We start from the raw sequence: 20,946 nt of genomic DNA on the forward strand, positions 1-20,946 counted from the left end.
GCCACCGCGGGGCCCTAACGCGGACTGAGGTAACCCGGAAGTGACGCGTGTGGTTTTGTGTTCCCTTGAGCCAATGGTAGCGCCGGCCGCCCCTCACGTGACATCAACACCCGCCCTTGGGGGGCTCTAACTGCGGCGGGGCGCGCGCGCCGCGCTGAGCAGGCGCAGTGCGGCCATGGCGGCGTTCCCGGTTCTGTGGGAATTGTGCGGGGATTCCTCATCCTGCCGTGACAAAGCGTCCCCGCAGAGTCCCCGCGGGCACGCGTGTCCCTGTCCCCCCGGGAGCCGTGCAGGGGTGCGGGCTGCAGCCGGCCCAGAGCCGCGCCCGGGCCGCCGCTGGCCCTGCCCGCCCTGGGCCCGGGACGCACCACAGGAGCCGCGGTGAGGTGAGGGTTGGCCTTTATTGCTTCGATTGAGCTCTGCGGAGCCCCAGCCAGGTCGCGGTGCCGGAGCAGCCCAGGAGGGCCCCAGCCGGGCTCCTGCCGGGCTGCCCAGTGCCCGTGGGGACGCAGCGGAGGATGCTGCAGCACGAAGCGGCGCTGCCGGGCCTGCTCAAGCATGCAGAGTTGGATTTCCCATCCCTGCCAGGGCTGCTGCGCTCCCTGCTGAGAGAGGGACGCCAAGGAAAGCGCAGAAAGCTTCAGGTGCCCGTGCCTAGAGCCATTTGAGGGCAGGTGCCAGGGCACAGTAATAGCCCATGCTAGAGCCATTTGAGGGCAGGTGCCAGGGCACAGTAATAGCCCATGCTAGAGCCATTTGAGGGCAGGTGCCAGGGCGCAGTAATAGCCCATGCTAGAGCCATTTGAGGGCAGGTGCCAGGGCACAGTAATAGCCCATGCTAGAGCCATTTGAGGGCAGGTGCCAGGGTGCAGTGATAGCCCATGCTAGAGCCATCTGAGGGCAGGTGCCAGGGCACAGTAATAGCCCATGCTAGAGCCATTTGAGGGCAGGTGCCAGGGCACAGTAATAGCCCATGCTAGAGCCATTTGAGGGCAGTGCCAGGGCGCAGTAATAGCTCATGGCTAGAGCCATTTGAGGGCAGTGCCAGGGCGCAGTAATAGCCCATGCTAGAGCCATTTGAGGGCAGTGATAGGCGCAGTAATAGCCCATGCTAGAGCCATCTGAGGGCAGGTGCCAGGGCGCAGTAATAGCCCATGCTAGAGCCATTTGAGGGCAGTGCTAGGAGCAGTAATAGCTCATGCTAGAGCCATCTGAGGGCAGTGCCAGGGCGCAGTAATAGCCCATGCTAGAGCCATTTGAGGGCAGGTGCCAGGGCGCAGTAATAGCCCATGCTAGAGCCATTTGAGGGCAGTGATAGGCGCAGTAATAGCCCATGCTAGAGCCATTTGAGGGCAGTGCTAGGAGCAGTAATAGCTCATGCTAGAGCCATCTGAGGGCAGTGCCAGGGTGCAGCAATAGCCCATGCTAGAGCCATTTGAGGGCAGTGCCAGGGCACAGTAATAGCCCATGCTAGAGCCATCTGAGGGCAGTGATAGGCGCAGTAATAGCCCATGCTAGAGCCATTTGAGGGCAGGTGCCAGGGCGCAGTAATAGGTGCCGTTGTCGTCCTGGCAGGCGGCTGCGATGGTGAGGATGCAGGCGTTGCTGGCGAGGTCTTTGGTGGCCGAGAAGCGGTCGGGAGTCCTGGCAGGCTTGTGCTTGTCCCACTCGGAGTTGTAGTAGAGCAGGTAGCTGAGGGAGCGGCCCGGGCGCTGCTGGTACCAGGAGATGCCGAACTGGCTGATGTTGTACTGCGGGCTCAGGGTGCAGAAGAGCCGGGCGCTCTGCCCAGGCAGCACGAACACGGACTGAGGCTGGCTCAGCACAGGCTGGGCCCTGGCAGCTGCACGCACCAGGGGTGCAGTTAGTGATGGGCTGAGCCGTGTCCCCCATCACCCTCAGCCCCCAAATGTCCACGGAGCGTTACCCCACCACCACCCTGCTCATCACATCACACAGCCCCAGAGCAAAACGTCCTACTCAAACCAAGCCCTCCTTGGAGAGCCCAGGCAGAGCTGATTCAGCTAAAGCAGCCTTACCTGTGCCCAGTGTCCCCAGCAGGAGCAGGACTGTGAAGCCCAGGGCCATGGCAGGAGGCAGAGGGAGGGAGGCTCTCAGAGCAGCTCTGGGGTGCTGCACAAAGCCCGGGTGCTGTGCCGGGGCCACTGGTGGGATGTATGTAAATGACACGGGGGGCTCAGGGACTCAGCTGCCCGGGGCTGCTCGCTCTGCTGCAGCTGGGCTTCAGGGAGGGGCTGAGAGCCACCCACCTTCACCCCAGCCCGTTTCCTTCAGCTGCACCAGCACCCCACAGCCCACCCCACCACCCCACACCCTGGGCACTGGGGTGGCAGCGCTGGCAGAGAGGTGTCCCTGCGGTCTGACACTCGGGCCCTCTGCTGCCAGGCATGCAGGAGGGCAGGAGCCTGAGCCACACCATGCCGAGGATGCCCTGGGGAGGCAGCTATCCCATCACAGAAGGAAAGCTGCTGCCTCCCACCTCGGCAGCTCCATCACGGTGGCAGGAGTGACTTGGCAGGGTCTCAGCAGAAGTTGCAGCGAGGGCTGGGAGGTGCTGAGGGTGCTGCCTCTTGGCCAGGGCCACCCGAGGAGCAGCAGCCGTGGGCAGCCCTGGTGGAGGCGTGTCCCCAGGGAGCCGGGGCAGAGGTGGCTGCGGCACAGCTGCTGCGGAAGGACAGCAGACTGTTACAGCCACGGCTCAGCGGGCGTGAAGCCACTCCTGTCTGTGACACCTGCCCACGGCCACCAGCCCAGGCTGTCCTCAGCAGTGAGGGCAGCAGGCACTTCTCCCAGAGCCGCTGGGCACCTCCTGCCCTCCACAGGCAGGCTCAGCCCTGCCAGTGCCACCTCATCACCGTGAGGGACAGGAACAGCCACTCCCTCCCCTCTGCAGCACGCACGGAGCCCCCAAGGCAAGGACGTTTGCAAGTTCGCCCCTGCAGATGCCAGCAGGTCGTGTTTTTCATGAGCTCTTGCAGGTACGAGCACCCTGCAGGTACAGCTGCAGCTGTTGTCCACCTGTATTGTAAGTGCAGGTGAACCCAGTGGGAAGAAATGATGATGTTTGACTGCAGAAGGCTGAATGATTTCTTTATTATAACTATACTAAAATACATTAATGTACTATTTAAAGGAGATACTAAAACTACATACCTACTTTCTCTAACTACCATATTTAACTCACTACCAACTCATGACCCTGTTCACAAGAGTCCAGCCCCAGGTAGATTGGATTGGCCACCAGGCCACCAGAATCCAACCAAGCAATCACCCCAGATAAACAATTCTCCAAACACATTCCACATGGGAAAACAAGGAGCAGAAATAGAAATTGTTTTCTCTTTCTTTCATCTGTGCTCCTCTATGAAAAAGTCCTGAAAGAGGGAAAAGAACATACCTGGCACACACCTGCACTCCCCAAATTCTGCAAAGTGGTGGCAAGATGAACACAAGTCTCCCTTCCAGGGGAGGAGTGTCACGCACACACCTTGTCCCAGGCTCTGAGCAGGTCAAGTCCATGGATTAGATTGACTGTGAAATGAAACCTGTCAGGACAGAGGGAACTCACCTCCTTAAGTAGAGGGGCATTCCAGAGAAAGGGAATTTGTCCTCAGAGCAGTGAGCACTGGATAATGCAGCCCATCAGTGTTGTTACTGGTTCCCACCACTCCAGCCTCCCCATCTGCTGAGCAGCCCAGGGACATGATTTCATCCATGTTTTCCACAGGAAAAGGGGATGATGCTACAGGGCCCTGACTGCAGGAACACTTGCACAGCAACATTTGGGCACCAAACAGAAGATGCAGCTGGCACACGACCATGTCCACCATGGGGCTGCAAAACCCCAGTGCCTCCTGCTCCAGAGTAGGACCAGCACAGGCAGGGTCCTCAGGGAGATTTTTCCAGTGGCATCCAGCCATGTCACACAGCTGGCCAGGCTGGCCTTGCAGCAGTGCTGGGCTCAGGGTGAACAGATGTGGCACCACCACAGCCCAGATGAGCTGCAGGACAGATTGGGGTGGGGGGAGGCAGGAAACACCACGAGACTACAGAAAGTCGGAAATTCAGAGTATCTGGGACCACATGGGGCCGGCAACCTTCCCAAGGCTGTTGTTTAGCTCAGCCCTTGCCCTGCCTCCCTTCTCTCCCCCCGCAGGAGGCTCCAGAATCTGCAGCGCCATTCGCTGTTGCTGGGCAATCTGGCTACCGAAACCACAACAGCGTCGCTGGGGATGGAGCCGGTGTGCGCGGGGCTCTCCGGCAGCTCCCAGCGCTGCCCGCAGGACGGGGCCCGGCCCCACAGCCCTGCCGGGGCACGGCAGCACCATGTTCGCCACCGTGAGATTCGGAGGTAGGTGGGGAACGCCCCGGCCGGGCACCTGGGCCACCCTGGTCACCCCGCAAGGGCAGGGAGGGACACAGCAATGCCCGGTGCTTAGGGAACAGGCAGGAGAGCTCTGCCAGGGCACGGCAACATCCTGCACCCTACCCACTTTTAAAAAGGGAGATTATTACCTCTACACTCCAAATCACAGGGGAAAACCACTCCAGCAGAGCTGAGTTAAGCACAGGAAGGGAGGCTGGAGGTGAGGATGAGTTCCCAGCCTGGCAGCTCCGGGAAACCACCGGAGGGAGCCCTGCTTATCTAGACACAACCAGAAGAGCCATGGGGCACAAGTGCCAGCTGCTAGCAGAGCTCCTCTGATCTGGGCTGTGTGGGAAGGGTTCCCTGACTGAAATCCTGGCTCTGTTTCAGAGAGCAGGCATTTGTGGGAAGGGATGAGCAGCCCCTATCCTGACCTCACCCAGCTGGCTGAAAGCCTTGGCCTTACCCCAGACACTCGTGGCTGAAGCCGTCAGACACACAGAGTCCTAAGCCTTTGCTCCCTCTGCTATTTGAATTGGATCCCCAGCTCTGACTACTGACGTGTGTCAGCCCTGGGGGATTTCTCAATTGTGACAAACTCGGTCAGAGTTCATGGCCAAAATATCCCTGGGTGACTCAGCCACAATGTCCAGCTTTCCCCTTGTGACTGGGACCAGCCTGTAGAAGGGGACTGGCAAGGAGCAGGGCTCACTGCTTTTTCCTACTCATGTAGGAAAAAGTTGAAGGACCGAGACACTTCATCAATCAAAACCATTTCCCCCTATTGCTGTCTTGAGGTCAGGATTGAAGGCATGTGAGATGGTATTTCACATTCACACTCAGGTGTTTATTATTTCTTATCTATGTTACAGTCTCAGTGCCGTGAGTTTGGCAGCTTTTTCATTAGCAAGACACAAAATGGCTAACTCTTGTTACAAGGTCTTTTAAAACTAAACTATCCAATTAAGAAAGGACAGCTAGATTATTTTCCCTTTTAACCCAATAACTGATCTTCTGAAGTCCACAATGTGGACTTTTCTGTCCAGTTACAAAACATCATCCAAACCCATGGAGAAGAAGGAAGAAGAAGGTAAAGAAGAATAACCTGCCTCCACCCTAAAACCTCCATCTTGTTTCATATTTATTTCTATATTCTAAAATCCCAAACTCTATGTTTTCCACCCTGTGGTATTACAGGCTTCTAACCAACTCCACAACCGTAATCCCAGTGCTATTAATCAATTTTAAAAGCCTGTTCTACAATCTCAGTCAAATGCAATGTTCTCTTGTGAGTCTGTGCCTTTAAGCACAGAAAGTTTAAAATTCTCAGCATCCAGGATTCCAACATTCCCAATTAAAGTGGGAATGTTCTCCCCCTTGACCTGGGCACTTTCAGCAGCCACGGCTGCAATGCAGCTGCTCAAGGCCCTGCTGATGCCACGTGAGGGTCCTGCCTTTGCTGGCCCCATTGGGCACCTCTGAGCCACCTGCTGTGCCTCCTGCCATGCCCATGTGGTCCCTGGGTTTGGGGGGACCACACTCCTGTCTCAGGTCTCATTCCCTGTCTGCAGCCAACTGCCAAGAGATGGTGAACCTGCTCTGCTGCGTCCAGACCCTCACAGGGCACCTCAAGTGGAAGTGTCAGTGCAGGCCTGAAGGTACGAGGGCTCTGGGCTGTGCTCACTGAGGGACTGCCACTCACCCAGAGAGGAACAGCACAGGCTAACAGTGGGTCACATAGGAGTCACAGAACATCCCACAACACAGGGAAAGGGACAGCAAACCTCCCACTCCCCAGATAGCAGCAGATCCTGTTCTAAGTGTAACTTGTCAAGGAAAATGCCTCTAAACCCCACAAGCTCATGGTGGCCCCACAGGGGCAGCCTGGGCTTCCTTCACCACATCTCTCTCTCCAGACTGCATTGATCTTATGGATGAAAAGGGCACCCTGATGAACCTGAGCAAAGTGGAAGATCCTGCATCTGAATATGCCAGTAAATACCTGCAGGGAAGGCAGCGCTACATCCTCATCAGAGCTGTCCGTGAGTTCCTTGTGCAGAAGCACAGCCCAGCCCCCGGGCAGGAAGGGTCTGCTCTGGGGGCAGGTCTGGGGAGAGATCTGTTCAGCAGTCACTTGGACACAGCCCAGAAACTCTGAGGAGGCAGAAGCCAGCTCAGATGAAGAGCTAGAGCTGAGCCTTTGTTTGTCCAAGGGCTGCTCCAGGGGAGAAGGAACTTTTCCTGGGCAGAACCACCTGCCCCAGTTACCAGCCTTCAGTTTATAGCCAGCAGAGAGACTAATCCATTTCTCCCATTCTGCTGCCAGGAGAAGAAAACTCTGAAGCCACCTGCTACGAATCCTTGCTTGAGGACCTGGGGAAACACTACCCTGATCTCCCAGGTAAGAGCCAAGCACCCACCTCACCTCCACAGAGGAGTCAGGGGTGCAGGCATGACTCCTGCTCCCAGCTCAGCCCTCATGCAGCACCTGTGGGACTCTCCTCTGATCCCCTTGTGCTCCTTCAGGCTCTTGTGGGCAGTGAGAGCAGTCAGGCACCAAGGGGGGACAGAGCAGGGCTGCTGGGCAGGACCCCTCCCAGTTAACAGTGACACCCCACACCAGGAGATCCTACCCAGCTTGTCCCACTGGCAAAGAGGGTCACCTCCTTGGAACAAATGGCAGGGAAGGACATCAGGAGACACTGAGAAACCTTCAAGTGTCTCTCCCAGGCTGTAGTCTCACAGGTTGGCAGTGCCTTGCTCAACATGTAATGGGCAACTGACCAACACAGCAGAAAAACACAATTCTGTAAGGGTTTGGTCACTCCACAGATCGGCTGCAGCAGCTCTCAGCAAAGACTCAGAGGACAGACCTGAGGAAGAAGGGCTCATTGCAGAGAGCCCAGCCTCACAGCAGCACCCAAGCCAGGAACAGGACCACCCTACAGGGCAAGAGGAGCTTGGAACACAAGAACACCCCTAAGTGAGGAACAGACCCATTACTGGTCACAAAGGCAGCACAGCCTCCACCAGGCCCCAAACACCTGCCCAGGTACTTATTCCCAGCACAGCAAGAGTGCCCTGCTACTGAGCCCCTCTCCCTGGGATCCCCTGCCCCCCGAGCTTCACACCACCACACCCCAAGCTGCACCCTGACAAACCCAGCATCACAGCCAGGCACAGGCACCATCCTCCTGCTTCAGGGGTCTCGTGCTCCCCTGGCACAGCCTGCACTCCCCAGGGACAAGAACGTGCACTCCTCTCACTGTATGGGCCCTGCAGGGACTGTCCACTGCAATCACCAGGAAAAGCTGCTCCAGAGACAGCCAGTCCCCTCAACTGCAGAAGAGCTTGCCAAGATGGGTCAAAGGCAGTGTTTGCAGGTGCTGCTGCTGGTTGTCCTTAAGAGCTTCTCCACCCAGAGCAACACACCAACACTAATACACTTATTTCATAAAGGGAGTTAACAGCTTTGGAGTGGTTCCTCCATGCTCACACAGCTCAGCACATGGAGCACTTGGGCTTTTAATCTCTGCCATCTACCTTTTCCCTTGGCTGTCTCTAAGGAGAGCACAAGACACCCCTGATAAGGCCAGGCACAGCTCAGGACACCCCTACCAAGAACTTAAGACTGTGACATTTAGAAGGGACAGGACTTTGAACAGCAGCCTCCAGTAGCTGCTGCCAGCATTTACCATCTAGATATTGATTTCCTCACAGATCCCAGCAAGGGGCTGAGAACTTGTCCTTTATTCAAGAGTAGAGATCAAAATGTTAAAATACTCATTCTGCCATGAAAAATTCATCAGTTAAGCACCTGAAAAGTGTCCTGGTTTCACTGCTGTACCATTAAAACTCCAGCTGAAACCTCAGAATTCCCTCTTAGACCAACGTGAGGAACAGGGTGTCCTGCTGGAGGCCAGGCCACGGGCAGCAATCACGAGGCTGTGCTGCCAAGGTGACTGGAAGAGGAAAGCAGCTCCAAACTTCACCTGATGCCAGTGACCTTGAGAACATTGCATAACCTTCTAAAGCTTCAAAGTCAGATCAGCCAACTGATCCACGTCCCACAGCCAGACAGGTCACACTCTTAGCTCTGAGGGCAGGACAGGTACTCAGGAAGAGGATATCTATAGAGAAGCAATTTGTCACTGAAAATACCACGGGATATGTGCTGGCTTACCTCTCTGCTGCCTCTCCTCTGCCTGGAGGGCAGCCAGTGTCTGATCTCCTTCTGCCAAGTCATGCAGGCACAGTCCTTGCTAGGCTGCACCCCCTGTTTGCAGGAAGTACACACTTGTGCCTTGTCCTCTGGCTGACAGTGTTAATGCTTTGGTGGCTTAGTTTTAGCTTGAGACTTAAATAAAGAGCGTGCACAGGTGATAGGTCCAAATAAATTCTTTTATTTCTCTGTAATAAATACAGTGCTATCTGAACACTGAAGACCCTTGGGTCCAATCATTCCTTTCCTTCTCTACTAGTTCAGAAGTGAATTACCACTACAATACTCCTGTCTGGTCAGTCTGCTCCCCCCAGCTCACTCCCTGTCTGTCCTTCCACTCCCTGTGGATAGCAGGGCTCTACACCACGGTCCTCTGCCTACGAGTGGCTGAATTCTTCACAGGAGAGAAGAAACACCTACAGGGAGGAAGGAGAAGTTCAGCATTAGGAACATGTCCCAGCAGCTGGAGTTAAAGCTCTCTCACCCGGTATAACCAGATCATGACCTAACTGCTGACAACAGCTTGTACCAAATGCAGCAGGAATTAGAGAGTCAGCCAGGGAGAGCAGCAGGCTTCCCATGGCAGCAAGAGTGGATCCTCTGAGAAAGTGCCTACATCCTCCCAGCCTTCCCAGAGACATGGCCAAAATAGCTTCTCCTTCCCTTTCCAGCTGCCTTTCCTTTTCAGGATATAGGAAAGACACAACTGCTCCCTCCTAGAGGCCTGAAGGGCATTATATCCCCCAAAGATCGCTTCTGCGACCTTCAAGCCCTCGGAGGCGCTCTGCCGGCAGCAGCTCCGTGCCGCAGGCCAGGCACACTCACCATTGCTGTACTTGCACTGCTTCAGCGCCTCGTTGAAGCCCTCGCACAGGGTCAGGTCCCGCTGGTTGGTAGCGCACTCCAGGAACTGCTTCATCTCATAGTGGCAGGGGCCGTAGGGCGCCTGCTGCAGCGCGGCCCGGGGCTCCTGCGGCACAGCGCGGTCAGGGCGGCGGCGCCGCCGCTCCCCGCGCGCTCCGTCCCCGGCAGCGGGGCCGGCTGCCCGTCCGCCCGCCCGGCCGTGTGTCTGTCCGCCCCTCCCGGCCCGCTGCCCTCCCCCGCCGCCCCCCGCCCAAGGGCGGCCCAAGGGCACAGCCCGGCCCCGCTCGCACCTGCGCGGGCGCCGCCGGCCTGGCGGGCTCGGAGGAGCCGCCGCTGAAGACGCCGGTGATGGCGCTGCCCACCACGTGTCCCACGGCGGAGCCCACGGCCACGCCGGCCGCCGTGCTCGCCATCTGCGCCATCAGCCCGGGCTGCGCCGGCTGCGCCGCGGGCACCGGGGCCGCTGGGGCCGGGCTGCGGAGAGAAGGGAGTCAGGGGGGCGGCACGGGGAGCGTGCCCCGGTGCGCGGCCCCGGCGCGCGGTGCCGGTACCTGGCTGGCGCCGGGGCCGGGCCGTGCCGCGCCGCGCTCCTGCCGCCGCGCGCCATGGCTGTGCGCGCGCCCCGCCCCGCGCCGCCTTAAGCCGGCCCGCGCCGCCGCGTGACCCGCCGCGTGACCCGCCGCGTGACCCGCCGCGCACGCGCACACGGCGGCCGGAGCCGGGCCCCGCCCCGCCGGGGGAAGGAGCTGCTCCCGCAAGGCGCATGCGCAGAAAGCGCGGGGGGCGCCTGCGCACTGCCCACCCGGGCCCGGTAGAGGGCGCGCGAGAACCGTGTGGGCCCGGGAGCGGCGACCGGGCACGGAACCGGGCACGGGATCGATCACGGGATCGATCACAGGATCGATACTGGAACCGGCACGGGATCGATCACGGGATCGATACTGGAACCGGCACGGGATCGATCACGGGATCGATACTGGAACCGGCACGGGATCAATCACGGGATCGATCACAGGATCGATACTGGAACCGGCACGGGATCGATCACGGGATCGATCACGGGATCGATACTGGAACCGGGCACGGGATCGATCACGGGATCGATACTGGAACCGGCACGGGATCGATCACGGGATCGATCGTGGAACCGGGCACGGGATCGATCACGGGATCGATACGGGATCGATCACAGGATCGATACTGGAACCAGCACGGGATCGATCACGGGATCGATCGTGGAACCGGGCACGGGATCGATCACGGGATCGATCGTGGAACCGGGCACGGGATCGATCACGGGATCGATACTGGAACCGGGCACGGGATCGATCACGAGATCGATACTGGAACCTGGCACGGGATCGATCATGGAACCGGGCACGGGATCGATCACGGGATCGATACGGGAACCGAAAACGGGATCGATCACGGGATCGATACTGGAACCTGGCACGGGATCGATCACGGGATCGATCGTGGAACCGGGCATGGAACCGGGCACAGGATCGATCATGGAACCGGCACGGGATCGATCACGGGTTTGATATTGGAACTGGGCACGGGATCGATCACGGGATCGATACGGGAACCGAAAACGGGCAAGCAGTTTGTCCCTGATGTCCGGTGGACACATTCCCTGCACAGCCTGAGGCCGTTTCCTCTCGTGCTCCCTGCGGGAACAGAGCCATCCCCCGCTCCATCCCGGGCCGTGAGCTCCGGCCAGCGGCCCCGGGACACCGCGGAGCTCCCGGCGCAGCGGGGCTGTGCCAGCGCCCGCAGGTGCTCCTGCCAGGCGTGGGACAGGCGGAGAGCACGAAGGGGCTTGTAATGGGCAGGAGCGGCGGGTAATGAGGGGCTGGCAGGGGAAGGTGAGCGCTCCGCAATTGGGGCAGGGAAAGGAGGCTGCCGGGGAGGAGGGAAGGGAGGAATGGTGTGGTCTAAGCCACTGACCAGCAGAACAATTTCTGCAGCAGCCCTCTGGATACAAACCAGGAGATCAAGGAACACTGTGCAAGGCGTGGACGTTGTTGGGCAGTAGGAATCCACGAAAAGATGATGATGAGCCCTCAAATCATGAAGAGACAGGCTGGACGACGCCAGCTTTACCTCCAAACCAATTTCCTGACAATCATCCCTGGCACCCCCGCTTGTCTCCAGGGCCTCTGTGGGTCCACGTCTCCTCAGCGTCTCCCTGGAACGGGCCTTGTTGGCACCTCTATCTTTGGGTGTTCCTTATGCCAAATGGAGAGAAAGAAATTTCCAAAACTGAGAAGGGTCCAGATTGTCCAGGAAAAAAATTATCCCAGCTATGTCGTGTCTCTAGGGCTGCGTTTGTACACTCAGCAAGTTGTGAAATGCAGCTCTTTGGGCTGGTTCACTGGCTGGCAGGAATTAGAGCGCTCACTGACTGCAGGGCTGGCAATTAGCTGCTGTGCAAGTGTTTTTGTAGAGTCAAATTTCCAGCACGAGGGGAAGAGAAAAGCGTCTGTAAAGCAAGCCGCCCTCGGCGCGGGAGCCGGGCGGGCAGGGGGAGCTGCAGCTCCTGCACTCCTGAAAAGCAAGAAAAGGATTGTTCTCAAACAAACACCGCTGTGAGGGGAACACCCCAAATCCTTCCCCCCGCAGTGCGGGGAGCTCTCCTGCCCCGGGAGCTACGCAGTGCTGCTTTCAGCTGGAAGAGCAGCATTTTACACCCAGCCTGTCTTTTGCCACCGACAGAGGGGCCGAGCAGCTGGAAAAGCTGCAATGGGACTGGAAAGCCCCCGCCTCAGCAGCACCTGCACTTTTCCCTTTTCCCAGGGCCTGGGGAAGGGTGGTTCCCTTCCTTATGTGGCCCCACGAGGAGCTATGAGAGCAAACAGAGGTGGTAGAGCCGGGAGAGGGGAAGGGCAGGAGGGGAGAGGAGGGTGGGTGACCTCAGGGAGCCCCCGGCTGTGAGGAGCCTCAGCTGAGCTCGGCTGCGCTCTCAGGCTGCCCTCGGGCCGTGGGGCTCCTGCCCCAGGGCTCCTTTCCCTGCCTGCTCGCCCCTGGCCGTGGGAAGGGGCTCGGCGTGTGCTGCAGGGAGGAGAGCACGGCCCGCAGGGGGCACAGGGCGTGCCAGAGCTGCAGCCGTGAAAATCAACATCCATTCGTTCCACTGCGCGCAGGAGAACTTGCTGAAGGAGCCTGGGCTCCAAGCTCAGCCCGCCCCTCTCAGCTGCGTCTGGGGGACCCTTTGATTTGGTTAATTAGACACAACGTTTTTCTGGGCAGGGGGAGGCCGGCTGTGTGCCGGGGAGCGCAGCTAGCCCGGCTTTACTGATGCCTGCGAGGCTGCGAGCGCAGCTCCGCCCGCAGCGGCGGTGCCACCGCCTCCTCCCTCGGGGGCTTCTGCACGAGGGCCTCGTTTACACCTAAATACCCTCGCAACAATTTTCAGTACTGGCCAAACTTCCTAATTCCGCTATTTTTCACCCTAAATTTGACCTTTGAATTCAATGGAGCGGCTTCATTTTGCCTTTCTCTTGTCCCCTGCCTCAGATCTCTCTTTACACAGTTCAACTGCTAGGGCTTGCCTACGCTTGAAAGTTGCCTCTGGATTTAGGGACATATAAATCTGAAAGTAACCAATTCTTGAATGCTTCTGGAAGGAATTACTCAAAATCAGTCATTTCTGAATAACTTGCTGCCCTGGCTCCCAGTTCATCCTCCTGTTAGCAGCAGGAGCAGGTAAGGCAAGGTTTGTAAAAGGCACGTCTGTGTTTTTTTCAAGTGTTTCTCTCCGTTGCTCTAAAAGGAACTTACAACCTCCCCCTCCAGAGCCTGCCTCACTTAAATCCTCACTCTGTCACAGCTGAAATGTGACTACAAAGAGATCTAGGAATTCCCCAAGCCTTCGGCTCTCCGGGGGTTGTTTCACAGGTAAGGAATGCAGCGCCGGCCTGCCGCCCGTCTGCCCCGCAGCGGGCACGGCGCGGGCTGGCTGTGCCCGGCTGCACTGGCGGCGTGTGCCCCGGGCACGGGGACACCCCCAGGTGTCCCCCCGGTGTCCCGTTGCTGCGGGACATCCCGCCGGGGCCTGCCGCCGCCGAGCCGCAGGCTGGCGCTTGCAGAGCCGCGGCCGGTGCGTGCAGGGGCAGATCCGGGCGCTCCGCTCCTGAGCCGCAGTTATTTGGGTTAGCAGCAAATTGCACGGGATGATTGCCGCGATCCGGGCAAACCATTCAAAGCAGAAGAAAGCGTCTGATGAAGTCGCCAATATTTTTGTTTGTGGACAATCGCCCGAAAAGAAGCAAACCCTCCAGTTCTTACCAGTGTGTTTGCTGCTCAAAATTACTCCATGAATCATTTGAGTGTATGCAGTCAGTGGGTTCCTCGTGTTCTCCTTTTATTTTGTTCTTTGAGCTTTAGCTAGGCCTAGTTTGCTTGTGCCAAGTGGCCGATTTCAGTACCCAGGTTCACACAGAGCGCTCGGGTCAGAAGGAAAGATGCAAGAGCTACCTTTTTATCCTATATAGTTTTTAGCAAGTAGAGTTGCAGCCAACAAATAATTTTTAAAAACCCAAACAAACAAAAAAAAAATAAAAATTTAAAAAAAACCAAAACCGGCCAAGTTGCTACCACTAAACAGAATTCACAGGTTTTTCATGAGCAAATGGCACATTTCCTACGGGCCTGCCTCACCACCGCTCCGCAAGGGATAACAAAAGAGCAGTGTCACAGGCAGGTGATGCTCCCTGGTGGCACACGGCCCTGCCTCGCTCCGGGTGCCCCTCCCCACACAGACATCTTCCTGGCTGCATCCTTGCTCCGCCACCCTTTAGCCAAAGCACAACGCCCGACACCAAGCGCCTGTGCTGCAGGGGTCGGAGATGAGCAAGGGGAGGAAGAAAAGCCGGCCGTGTGTGACTGGAGGAGCTGCAGATGGCCAGAGCCGACTGCGAGGGGAGGGAGGCAGCGCTCGGAGCCCGTCTCAGCTTTCAAGTCCCGTGCTCCCAGGATCTACATGCCATTTCTTGGATGTGGTTTGCCTCCAGGGCAATCTCAACAGCTGTGAAGTTTCAACAGATGAACGATGTAGTTTTCAATAAATTTCACCGAGCAATGGAAAGGATTTTAACTCGTTCGTGCTAGCTCACTTTTGGTCTGAAGGCTCTTCTGGACCCGAATCTGGACCTGAATCCATTCAGGTCAGGAGTGTTTCCTGTTCGAGCCCCAGGCACACCTGAGCTACACTGAGAGGTTTTCCCCATCAGAAGTGGTTTCTCTCAGCCGTGCCCGTGGCTCCTGGGAGGTGCAGGGACATCTCTGCCTTTACCTGTGCCACTTAAACCCACTCTGGTGGAGGAAGGTACCAAATGTGGACGTCCTCAGCTTCTAGTGGGGAAAGGAGAGACAACAGAAAGACAATTTTCTAAAAAATCTTGTGGCAACTGCCTTGGAAGTTCCATTTCCTTTGTATTCTCGCATCCAGAAGTGGGGCTTGTGCTCCTGGAGTTGTGTTCTCACCCCAGTGAAGGCCAATGCCATTAATTGTAACTGAAAAAGGGGTTTTTGTGTTCCTGAACTCTTCAGTTGGAGAAGTCAAGAAATTCCCTCTTCCAGAGCACATCAGGTGTATCCTCAGGTCATGAGGACAGTCACTGTGAATTCACCTGCTGTACACAGGACAAGACAGCAAGCCTGAGTCCTGAGGTGAAAAGGCAGCACGGGTTTTTGGTCATGTCTGGGGGTCTGAGCAGTGGGGCTGTGACCTTTGCTGCCTCTCCCCTGGCTGGGATCTGTCAGGGAGCCCGAAGCAGGGAGCTCACACCCCTGCAGGAGGTAACAGAGCTGAGTGAGCCCTGGAGGGATCTCACTCCTGTCAGGCTCCCTGCTCCTCCTGGCCCTGCTTCACCTTCAGTGTCCAGGCCAGCGGGCTCAGGGCTGAGTGTTTCCTCCTCACCCAAATGTCTGCCCAGAGGCCATTCCCTGCTCCTGCTCAGCTGCTCCCTGGCCAGTCTGGTTCCCCCTCTCTCTGCAGACAGACAGACAGACAGACAGCAAGCATGTCCAGGAGCTGTCCCACTGGTTCCCCACAGCTCTGGAGGGCACTGATGGAGTTCCCCTGTAGTGAAACACCACAGTGCCCACGACCTTTAGGAAGCTCTCAGCACCAACCCATGAACAGCTGCAGCTTTGAACCAGAACATTGCAGTGACTGCCTCCCCACCTCTCCCCTTCCCAAGGACAGACACAGCTCTTGTGGCACCCCAAGAGATCTTGTGACTTCTGCAGCCTCTACACAACACTGCACAGACACCTGTGATTTGGGGTCTTTTCTCCCAGCTCTCCAGAATGTTTCATGAGTTTTAGTCATCATGTTGCTCTCCCTGTCCCACTGAGGCTCCCCAACCATCAGCTTCCAACAGAAATTTCTCAGACAGAAACTTAATATTGGATCCCATCTTTTCCTTCCTGCAAAAGAAGCCGTGGTATCTCCCTTTCACATGGGAAGTCAATAACCTCTGTAAATGCACAAGGCAGCCTGGTTGTGGACTCTGATTTCTCATGATTTCTGCTGAAATGCTTTTCTTTCTGTTGGCATCTGCCAGAGTCATCCATGGGCTCCTCCACAGGAACACTGCAACATCCTCTGTAGCAACAGCCTGACCTTTTGAAAAATCAGTGATCTGAGCAAACCCCTCATCTCTCTGGAAAGGCTGCACACTGTGGATGCTGTGCTGGATTCATTCCCAGCCTTGTGCAAGCTCTCGTGGTGCTCTTTTCAGATGGCTCTTCAGCGGGGTCTGAGGCTGCCACAGGGAGTTTGTGACAATGCCGTCTCAGAGTTCAGCACTTGCAGCCTGAGAGAAAGTGGGGAAACACCTTGGGAACTGATCTCTGACACTGTCCCACAGTATTCCAGTGACATTTGCCAGTGGGAGTGCAGTGAGTGTCACCCAGGGCATCCAGGGTAGTGTGGAATGGCAGGACATGGCATCACTGCTGTGCAGAGTTACTGCTGGAGAGGCACTTTGCACCCCAGAGGGAGCCAGGAGTGCACTCACACCAATAAAATCCACATTTCTGTGGTCTCTCTTCACGGATATCTCCCCTGGCCCAAATTTTCTTGCTCTCCTTTTTCCCCCCCTGGCTCACATCCCCCCTGCCTTCACACGGCTTCATTCGTTCAGAGTCTGGCTGGTTCTGCTCACCCAACACCAAGCAGCCCACGAGTGCCGGCGCCCATCCTGCCGAGCTGCGGGGAGCCCTGTCTCCTTCCTGCTGCTGCCCTGGCCTGCCAAGCTGCCTGCACGTCCCGGGGACAGGACTCTCACTCGCCACGGGGCCCAAGGGACAGTGCCAGTGCAGGCCAGGGGACAGTGCCAGAGCCCAGAGCGCTGTGGAGGGGCGGGAGGGTCCCAGCAGCAGCCGCGCCGTGCCCAGAGGAGCTGGGGGAGCGGAACCTGCTCCAGGGAAGGGAGTTCAGCTGCTGGGGAGGGGGAGAGGGAGCCGAGGGGCTTGGCTGCTCTGAGCAGAAACGTGCGTGAAGAAAAGCCTCGACCCACACCCTGAATTCCACAGCTCGACTGCAGGGACAGGGAGAGGGAGGGAGGACAGGACGGGACAATTCCAGCAGCCCTGCGACTTGTTCATAAAAGCCTCATCCCGGCAGCCCTGCCTGCCTCCTCCCCCTTCGCCTCCACAGCTCACGCCGGGTTTTATTAACGCAGTTCCCCTCAGGCTAGAGGGAATCGCGTCCCAGGAGACATTCCAGTCTCCGATCAGCTTCGGAGGGGATCAGAGGGAGCCAAGGGTGGGGGGCGTTTCAGCAGGACGTTCCATCGCGGAGAGCCGGCAGGTTGGGAGCGCTGCAGGCTCCTGATCGGAGCCCAAGCCGCGGGCTGCAGCCGAGCTCTGCCGGCCCTGCGGCCCGGGCACTCGGGCTCCGTGCGGGCCGCTGGCTGCCGGCTCCTGCCCTGGGCTCTGCCGGGTGCCGCTGCCCGGTGTGGGCACGGAGGGGGCCCGTGGCTCAGCTGAGCTCGCTGCTGGTGACCGCAGCCACAAGGGCTCGGCCCGGGCCGCAGCCGCCGGCTCCTCGCCACCGTGGCCCCCCGCACCAGCCCGGAGCGGCAATTCCGCTCGCCAGGAATGGGAGCTGGCTCCCCGGCGTCTGGCTCCCCAGGTGAATTGCGGTGTGCCCTGAGCCTACGCCAGGAACATGCCAGCAGATGAAACTGCATCCCAGGCCAAGAGACGCGAAGATGGATGTGTTTTCCTCGCCTGGCTTATCTCGCAGGCAGCGCTTCTCACCCGAGCCCGGCTCTGTTTGTGTGCGCTCGGCTCCTGGCACGGGGCAGGAGCTGATCAGACAACAAACACTGCGGTGAGCTCCTGGAGCTGCAGCCCTGCCCTGCCCTGCCCGCCCTGCCCGCCCTGCCCTGCCCGCACCGCGGCGCGGAGCCGCTCCTCGGGGCCAGCGCTGAGCCCGGGGCTGCTCCGGGGCTGGGGCTGAGCCCAGAGCTCGGTCCAGGGCTGAGCCCAGGGCTGGGTCCCAGGGCTGGGTCCAGGGCTGGGTCCCAGGGCTGAGCCCAGGGCTGGGTCCAGGGCTGGGTCCCAGGGCTGCCTGTATCTGCTCTGGGGCTGCAGTGGGAGAAGGGGGAGGAAGAGCTGCAGGACCCCGCAGCTGCTCGGGCATCGTGCAAGTTGCAGTGTGAGCTGCCCCGCGGTGTGAGCTGCCCGGAATAATGACTGCCCTGCACTGACTGCCCTGCACTGTGGCTGCCCTGCAGAGTGACTGCCCTGCACTGTGGCTGCCCTGCACTGACTGCTCTGCACTGTGACTGCCCTGCACTGACTGCCCTGCAGAGTGACTGCCCTGCACTGACTGCCCTGCGCTGTGACTGCCCTGCGCTGTGACTGCCCTGCACTGACTGCCCTGCACTGTGGCTGCCCTGCAGAGTGAGCTGCACGGGGGACAAGCTGTGGCTGTCTCAGTGCTCCCCAGGGACCCCTTTGCAGCCCGGACCCCTGAGGAGTGCAGTGCAGCTCTGCACGGTGAGGAGCAGCAGGGTCCTGCTCGGTCCCGCTCCCTGTCCCTCGTTCCAAGGTCGGAGGGGCAGCAGTGCCCACCCAGCAGCCCTGCAGGCAGCCCTGCCCTGCCCCACTCGTGCCCTTGGTTTCATAAGGGCATTGCTTCAAGCTGGTCCCAAACCCAAGCTGGTCCCAAACCCAAGCTGGTCCCAAACCCATCTGACTCTGCACTGGTGGGTTTAACCCAGAATTAAGGTCAAAGAAAGGGGTGCTTTAAGGGCAAAAGAAAATAGATGTAATATGAGCAGTAGGGAATCAAGCAAGACTTTCTGGAAATTCATAGTGAGACTGACCTAGTTAAGTTGAAGTCTTGAAAACTTTAGTGTTTTCAAAGTTCACTGTTTGGACCCAAGACAGCCTACACAATTCCAGAATTTCAATCTAAAAGGTTTTTTAAAAACCCAAAAGAGATTTGAAGCAAAACACTTTGCTGACAAACATACATTTTATTTTACATATTATTTTACCTTTCCACTTGTGAGTCCAGGCCCAAAGGCCAAGTTCCCATTCCTCAACCTCTTCTTGCCCACTTCCCATGCCCATGTCTTGGGCTGCCAGCAGAGGAGGAGAAAAAGTACTCCTGATCAATCATGTTTACGCGGGTAGTTCAGTGCACATGAACCCCAGCCTTGTTTGCACCCACCAGCACCTGTACAAAAGCCCACTTTGGCTGCCCAGGAGAAAAACAAGGTGGCAGGGCCAGAGAAAAGGGGAATCCCAAAGGCAAGAGGTGAGAAGTGAGACTTGCCTGATGGGGATGTGTCCTCATTTGTCACCCACTGAGCAGTGATGCTGGAGACATCAATTCATGAGGTTATCTCCTACAGAGAGAGCAGGAAAAACATCAGAGAACTCAAAGGGGTTTCTCTGTCCTGGGGATTTGGCTCCTGGACCCTCTTCCAGCTGCTCAGGGAAATGCCCAGGGGCCATCAAGCTCCGTGCTGACTTTGCAGGGGACCTCAAGCCTGGTCCCCAGGCACACAGAATACAGCTGTGAAAGTCACACCAGGGAGGTGGCAGGAAACAAAGGACTTCGGACAGACAGGCTTAATCCATTTAAATTCAGTTTCTCTCTCACTCCCCTCCCCTTTCCCCTTGGCTCTCATCACACAGCTCTTCCCCCACCTCCCCTCAGTCCCAAGTGCCTTACAGCAGTATCACACCCAAGTGGCCCATGGGCTGAGGGAGTTATCCCACCTCTTTGCTGCTCACAAAGAATCAAACCTGCTGTTCTCTTTCCCTGGCACAGCCCCTTTCCCCCTAACACCTGCTGGGCTGTAGAGAGAGGTTATCCCCAGCTGCTGTTCCTGCTCGGACTCACATTACGATGCTGCTTTGCCTGCCCAGGTGTTCACAAGGCCCTCCTTGTTGGGAAGCCTTAGGGGAGTGGGAGAAGAGCTAATGCTTGTGGTCAGAAGGGCTTGGAAAACCCCTGACAGCTCTGCCACTTGCTAGGGCTGGAAGGCCCTGAACAGATGCTGAGTAAGAAGAGCTCCATGTGGGGACTAAATCAGCAGCATCTGTGACCATCGGGACCTCTCAGCCACGAGAGCTTCTACTGAGCTCCTGCACCATCCTGAGAAGCCCAAGTTTGGCTCCAGCCTGGCAGGAGCTGCAGGAAAGCAGCAGACAGTGAGATGTCAGACTGGGAGAAGTCAGACTGGGAGAAGTCAGACTGGGAGATGTCAGACTGGGAGATGTCAGACTGGGAGAAGTCAGACTGGGAGATGTCAGACTGGGAGATGTCAGACTCTCGGTGCTCTGGGGCTGGGGTGGGAGCCCTGTGCTCATCTGGCAGCAGCCTCTGTGCATTCATCTGCATCCTGCAGACAGCAGGGGTGAGGGCTGCATGGACAGGACAGAGTGCCTGAGAGAGCTCTCAGCTCAGGAACACAGCAAGAAGGAATTCTGCAGGCTGCACACAGGGCATGGGAGACCCCAGAACACCCAACAGCCATTTTCCTGCTGCTAAACATCTACTGGATTTGCTGGGAAATATCTGTGATCCCCAAACACAACACAGAACTTTCTTTTGTGCTAAGTGCCTTGGCAGGAGCCAGCAGTTCTCACACACAGTTCCATCACTGCAAGGACCAAGTTTCCCAGAACAACCCCTTTAAAAGTCTCCCTTCATTCAGAAGAGCCAAACTGCCTGTTGCTGCTATACAGGCTGCTCCCATGCCTCTCCCCACTTCCCCAGGGCTCCACTGCCATGGGCTGGAAAGCACTGAGCTCCCAGAGACACCAGCATTAAAAGAAAAGACACTAAAGAAAAGAGAGACAAAGGCAGGAAAGCTTTTTTCACTGGGACCCAGCTGTCTGGCTCAGAGAAAGGCAAGAAACAAGGGTCTGCTCTGCATTCCTGGGGCACAGCCAGAATAAGAGCAGAAGGGTAAATTCCACAGTGCAACATGGTTTT

The 20,946-nt window shown here is 57.6% G+C and overlaps 4 protein-coding genes across 6 annotated transcripts; 2 read left to right on the forward strand and 2 right to left on the reverse strand.

Moving 5' to 3' along the window:
• Positions 1–161: 161 nt before the first annotated feature.
• On the forward strand, positions 162–8,830 carry C15H22orf15 (chromosome 15 C22orf15 homolog). 2 transcript variants are annotated; one of them, XM_021549763.3, is made up of 6 exons: positions 162–386; positions 4,178–4,372; positions 5,959–6,045; positions 6,304–6,429; positions 6,714–6,788; positions 7,220–8,830. In XM_021549763.3, exons 2-6 carry the CDS (start codon positions 4,348–4,350, stop codon positions 7,372–7,374), a joined length of 468 nt encoding a protein of 155 aa, XP_021405438.1. In that variant the 5' UTR covers positions 162–386; positions 4,178–4,347; the 3' UTR covers positions 7,375–8,830. The 2 variants fall into 2 exon arrangements, with proteins under 2 accessions (XP_021405438.1, XP_085449105.1); XM_085592979.1 differs by lacking the exon at positions 5,959–6,045 and having other exon boundaries at positions 167–386.
• Positions 383–2,597, reverse strand: VPREB3 (V-set pre-B cell surrogate light chain 3). 2 transcript variants are annotated; one of them, XM_085592980.1, is made up of 3 exons: positions 2,040–2,597; positions 1,535–1,843; positions 383–1,131 (listed from the first exon to the last, which is right to left on the reverse strand). In XM_085592980.1, exons 1-3 carry the CDS (start codon positions 2,086–2,088, stop codon positions 1,112–1,114), a joined length of 378 nt encoding a protein of 125 aa, XP_085449106.1. In that variant the 5' UTR covers positions 2,089–2,597; the 3' UTR covers positions 383–1,111. The 2 variants fall into 2 exon arrangements, with proteins under 2 accessions (XP_085449106.1, XP_077643249.2); XM_077787123.2 differs by lacking the exon at positions 383–1,131 and having other exon boundaries at positions 1,467–1,843; positions 2,040–2,591.
• On the reverse strand, positions 8,771–10,117 carry CHCHD10 (coiled-coil-helix-coiled-coil-helix domain containing 10). Its single transcript, XM_021549765.3, has 4 exons — positions 10,025–10,117; positions 9,764–9,947; positions 9,435–9,579; positions 8,771–9,025 (listed from the first exon to the last, which is right to left on the reverse strand). Exons 1-4 carry the CDS (start codon positions 10,078–10,080, stop codon positions 9,006–9,008), a joined length of 405 nt encoding a protein of 134 aa, XP_021405440.3. The 5' UTR covers positions 10,081–10,117; the 3' UTR covers positions 8,771–9,005.
• A 119-nt stretch (positions 10,118–10,236) lies between these two features.
• LOC146765990 (uncharacterized) lies at positions 10,237–11,580 on the forward strand. Its single transcript, XM_085593423.1, has 2 exons — positions 10,237–11,341; positions 11,444–11,580. Exon 1 carries the CDS (start codon positions 10,237–10,239, stop codon positions 11,299–11,301), a length of 1,065 nt encoding a protein of 354 aa, XP_085449549.1. The 3' UTR covers positions 11,302–11,341; positions 11,444–11,580.
• The last annotated feature ends 9,366 nt before the right edge of the window (positions 11,581–20,946 follow it).

This window comes from Lonchura striata, chromosome 15 (assembly GCF_050655825.1).
Source record: "Lonchura striata isolate lonStrDom1 chromosome 15, ASM5065582v1, whole genome shotgun sequence".
In the NCBI taxonomy this organism is placed as follows: domain Eukaryota; kingdom Metazoa; phylum Chordata; class Aves; order Passeriformes; family Estrildidae; genus Lonchura; species Lonchura striata.

Bases quoted from the DNA above. Each gene is read 5' to 3' on its own strand.
- C15H22orf15 (XM_021549763.3), top strand. From the start codon at position 4,348: ATGTTCGCCACCGTGAGATTCGGAG. The intron at 4,373-5,958 runs GTAGGTGGGGAA...CCCTGTCTGCAG, and splicing joins CGCCACCGTGAGATTCGGAG to CCAACTGCCAAGAGATGGTG. The intron at 6,046-6,303 runs GTACGAGGGCTC...CTCTCTCTCCAG, and splicing joins GTGTCAGTGCAGGCCTGAAG to ACTGCATTGATCTTATGGAT.
- LOC146765990 (XM_085593423.1), top strand. From the start codon at position 10,237: ATGCGCAGAAAGCGCGGGGGGCGCCTGCGCACTGCCCACCCGGGCCCG.
- CHCHD10 (XM_021549765.3), bottom strand. From the start codon at position 10,080: ATGGCGCGCGGCGGCAGGAGCGCGGCGCGGCACGGCCCGGCCCCGGCG. The intron at 9,580-9,763 runs GTGCGAGCGGGG...GCTGTGCCGCAG, and splicing joins GGCCGGCGGCGCCCGCGCAG to GAGCCCCGGGCCGCGCTGCA. The intron at 9,026-9,434 runs GTGAGTGTGCCT...TCCTCCCTGTAG, and splicing joins GCAGTGCAAGTACAGCAATG to GTGTTTCTTCTCTCCTGTGA.
- VPREB3 (XM_085592980.1), bottom strand. From the start codon at position 2,088: ATGGCCCTGGGCTTCACAGTCCTGCTCCTGCTGGGGACACTGGGCACA. The intron at 1,844-2,039 runs GTAAGGCTGCTT...TGGTGCGTGCAG, and splicing joins GCTGGGGACACTGGGCACAG to CTGCCAGGGCCCAGCCTGTG. The intron at 1,132-1,534 runs CTGCCCTCAAAT...GCGCCCTGGCAC, and splicing joins CTATTACTGCGCCCTGGCAC to CTGCCCTCAGATGGCTCTAG.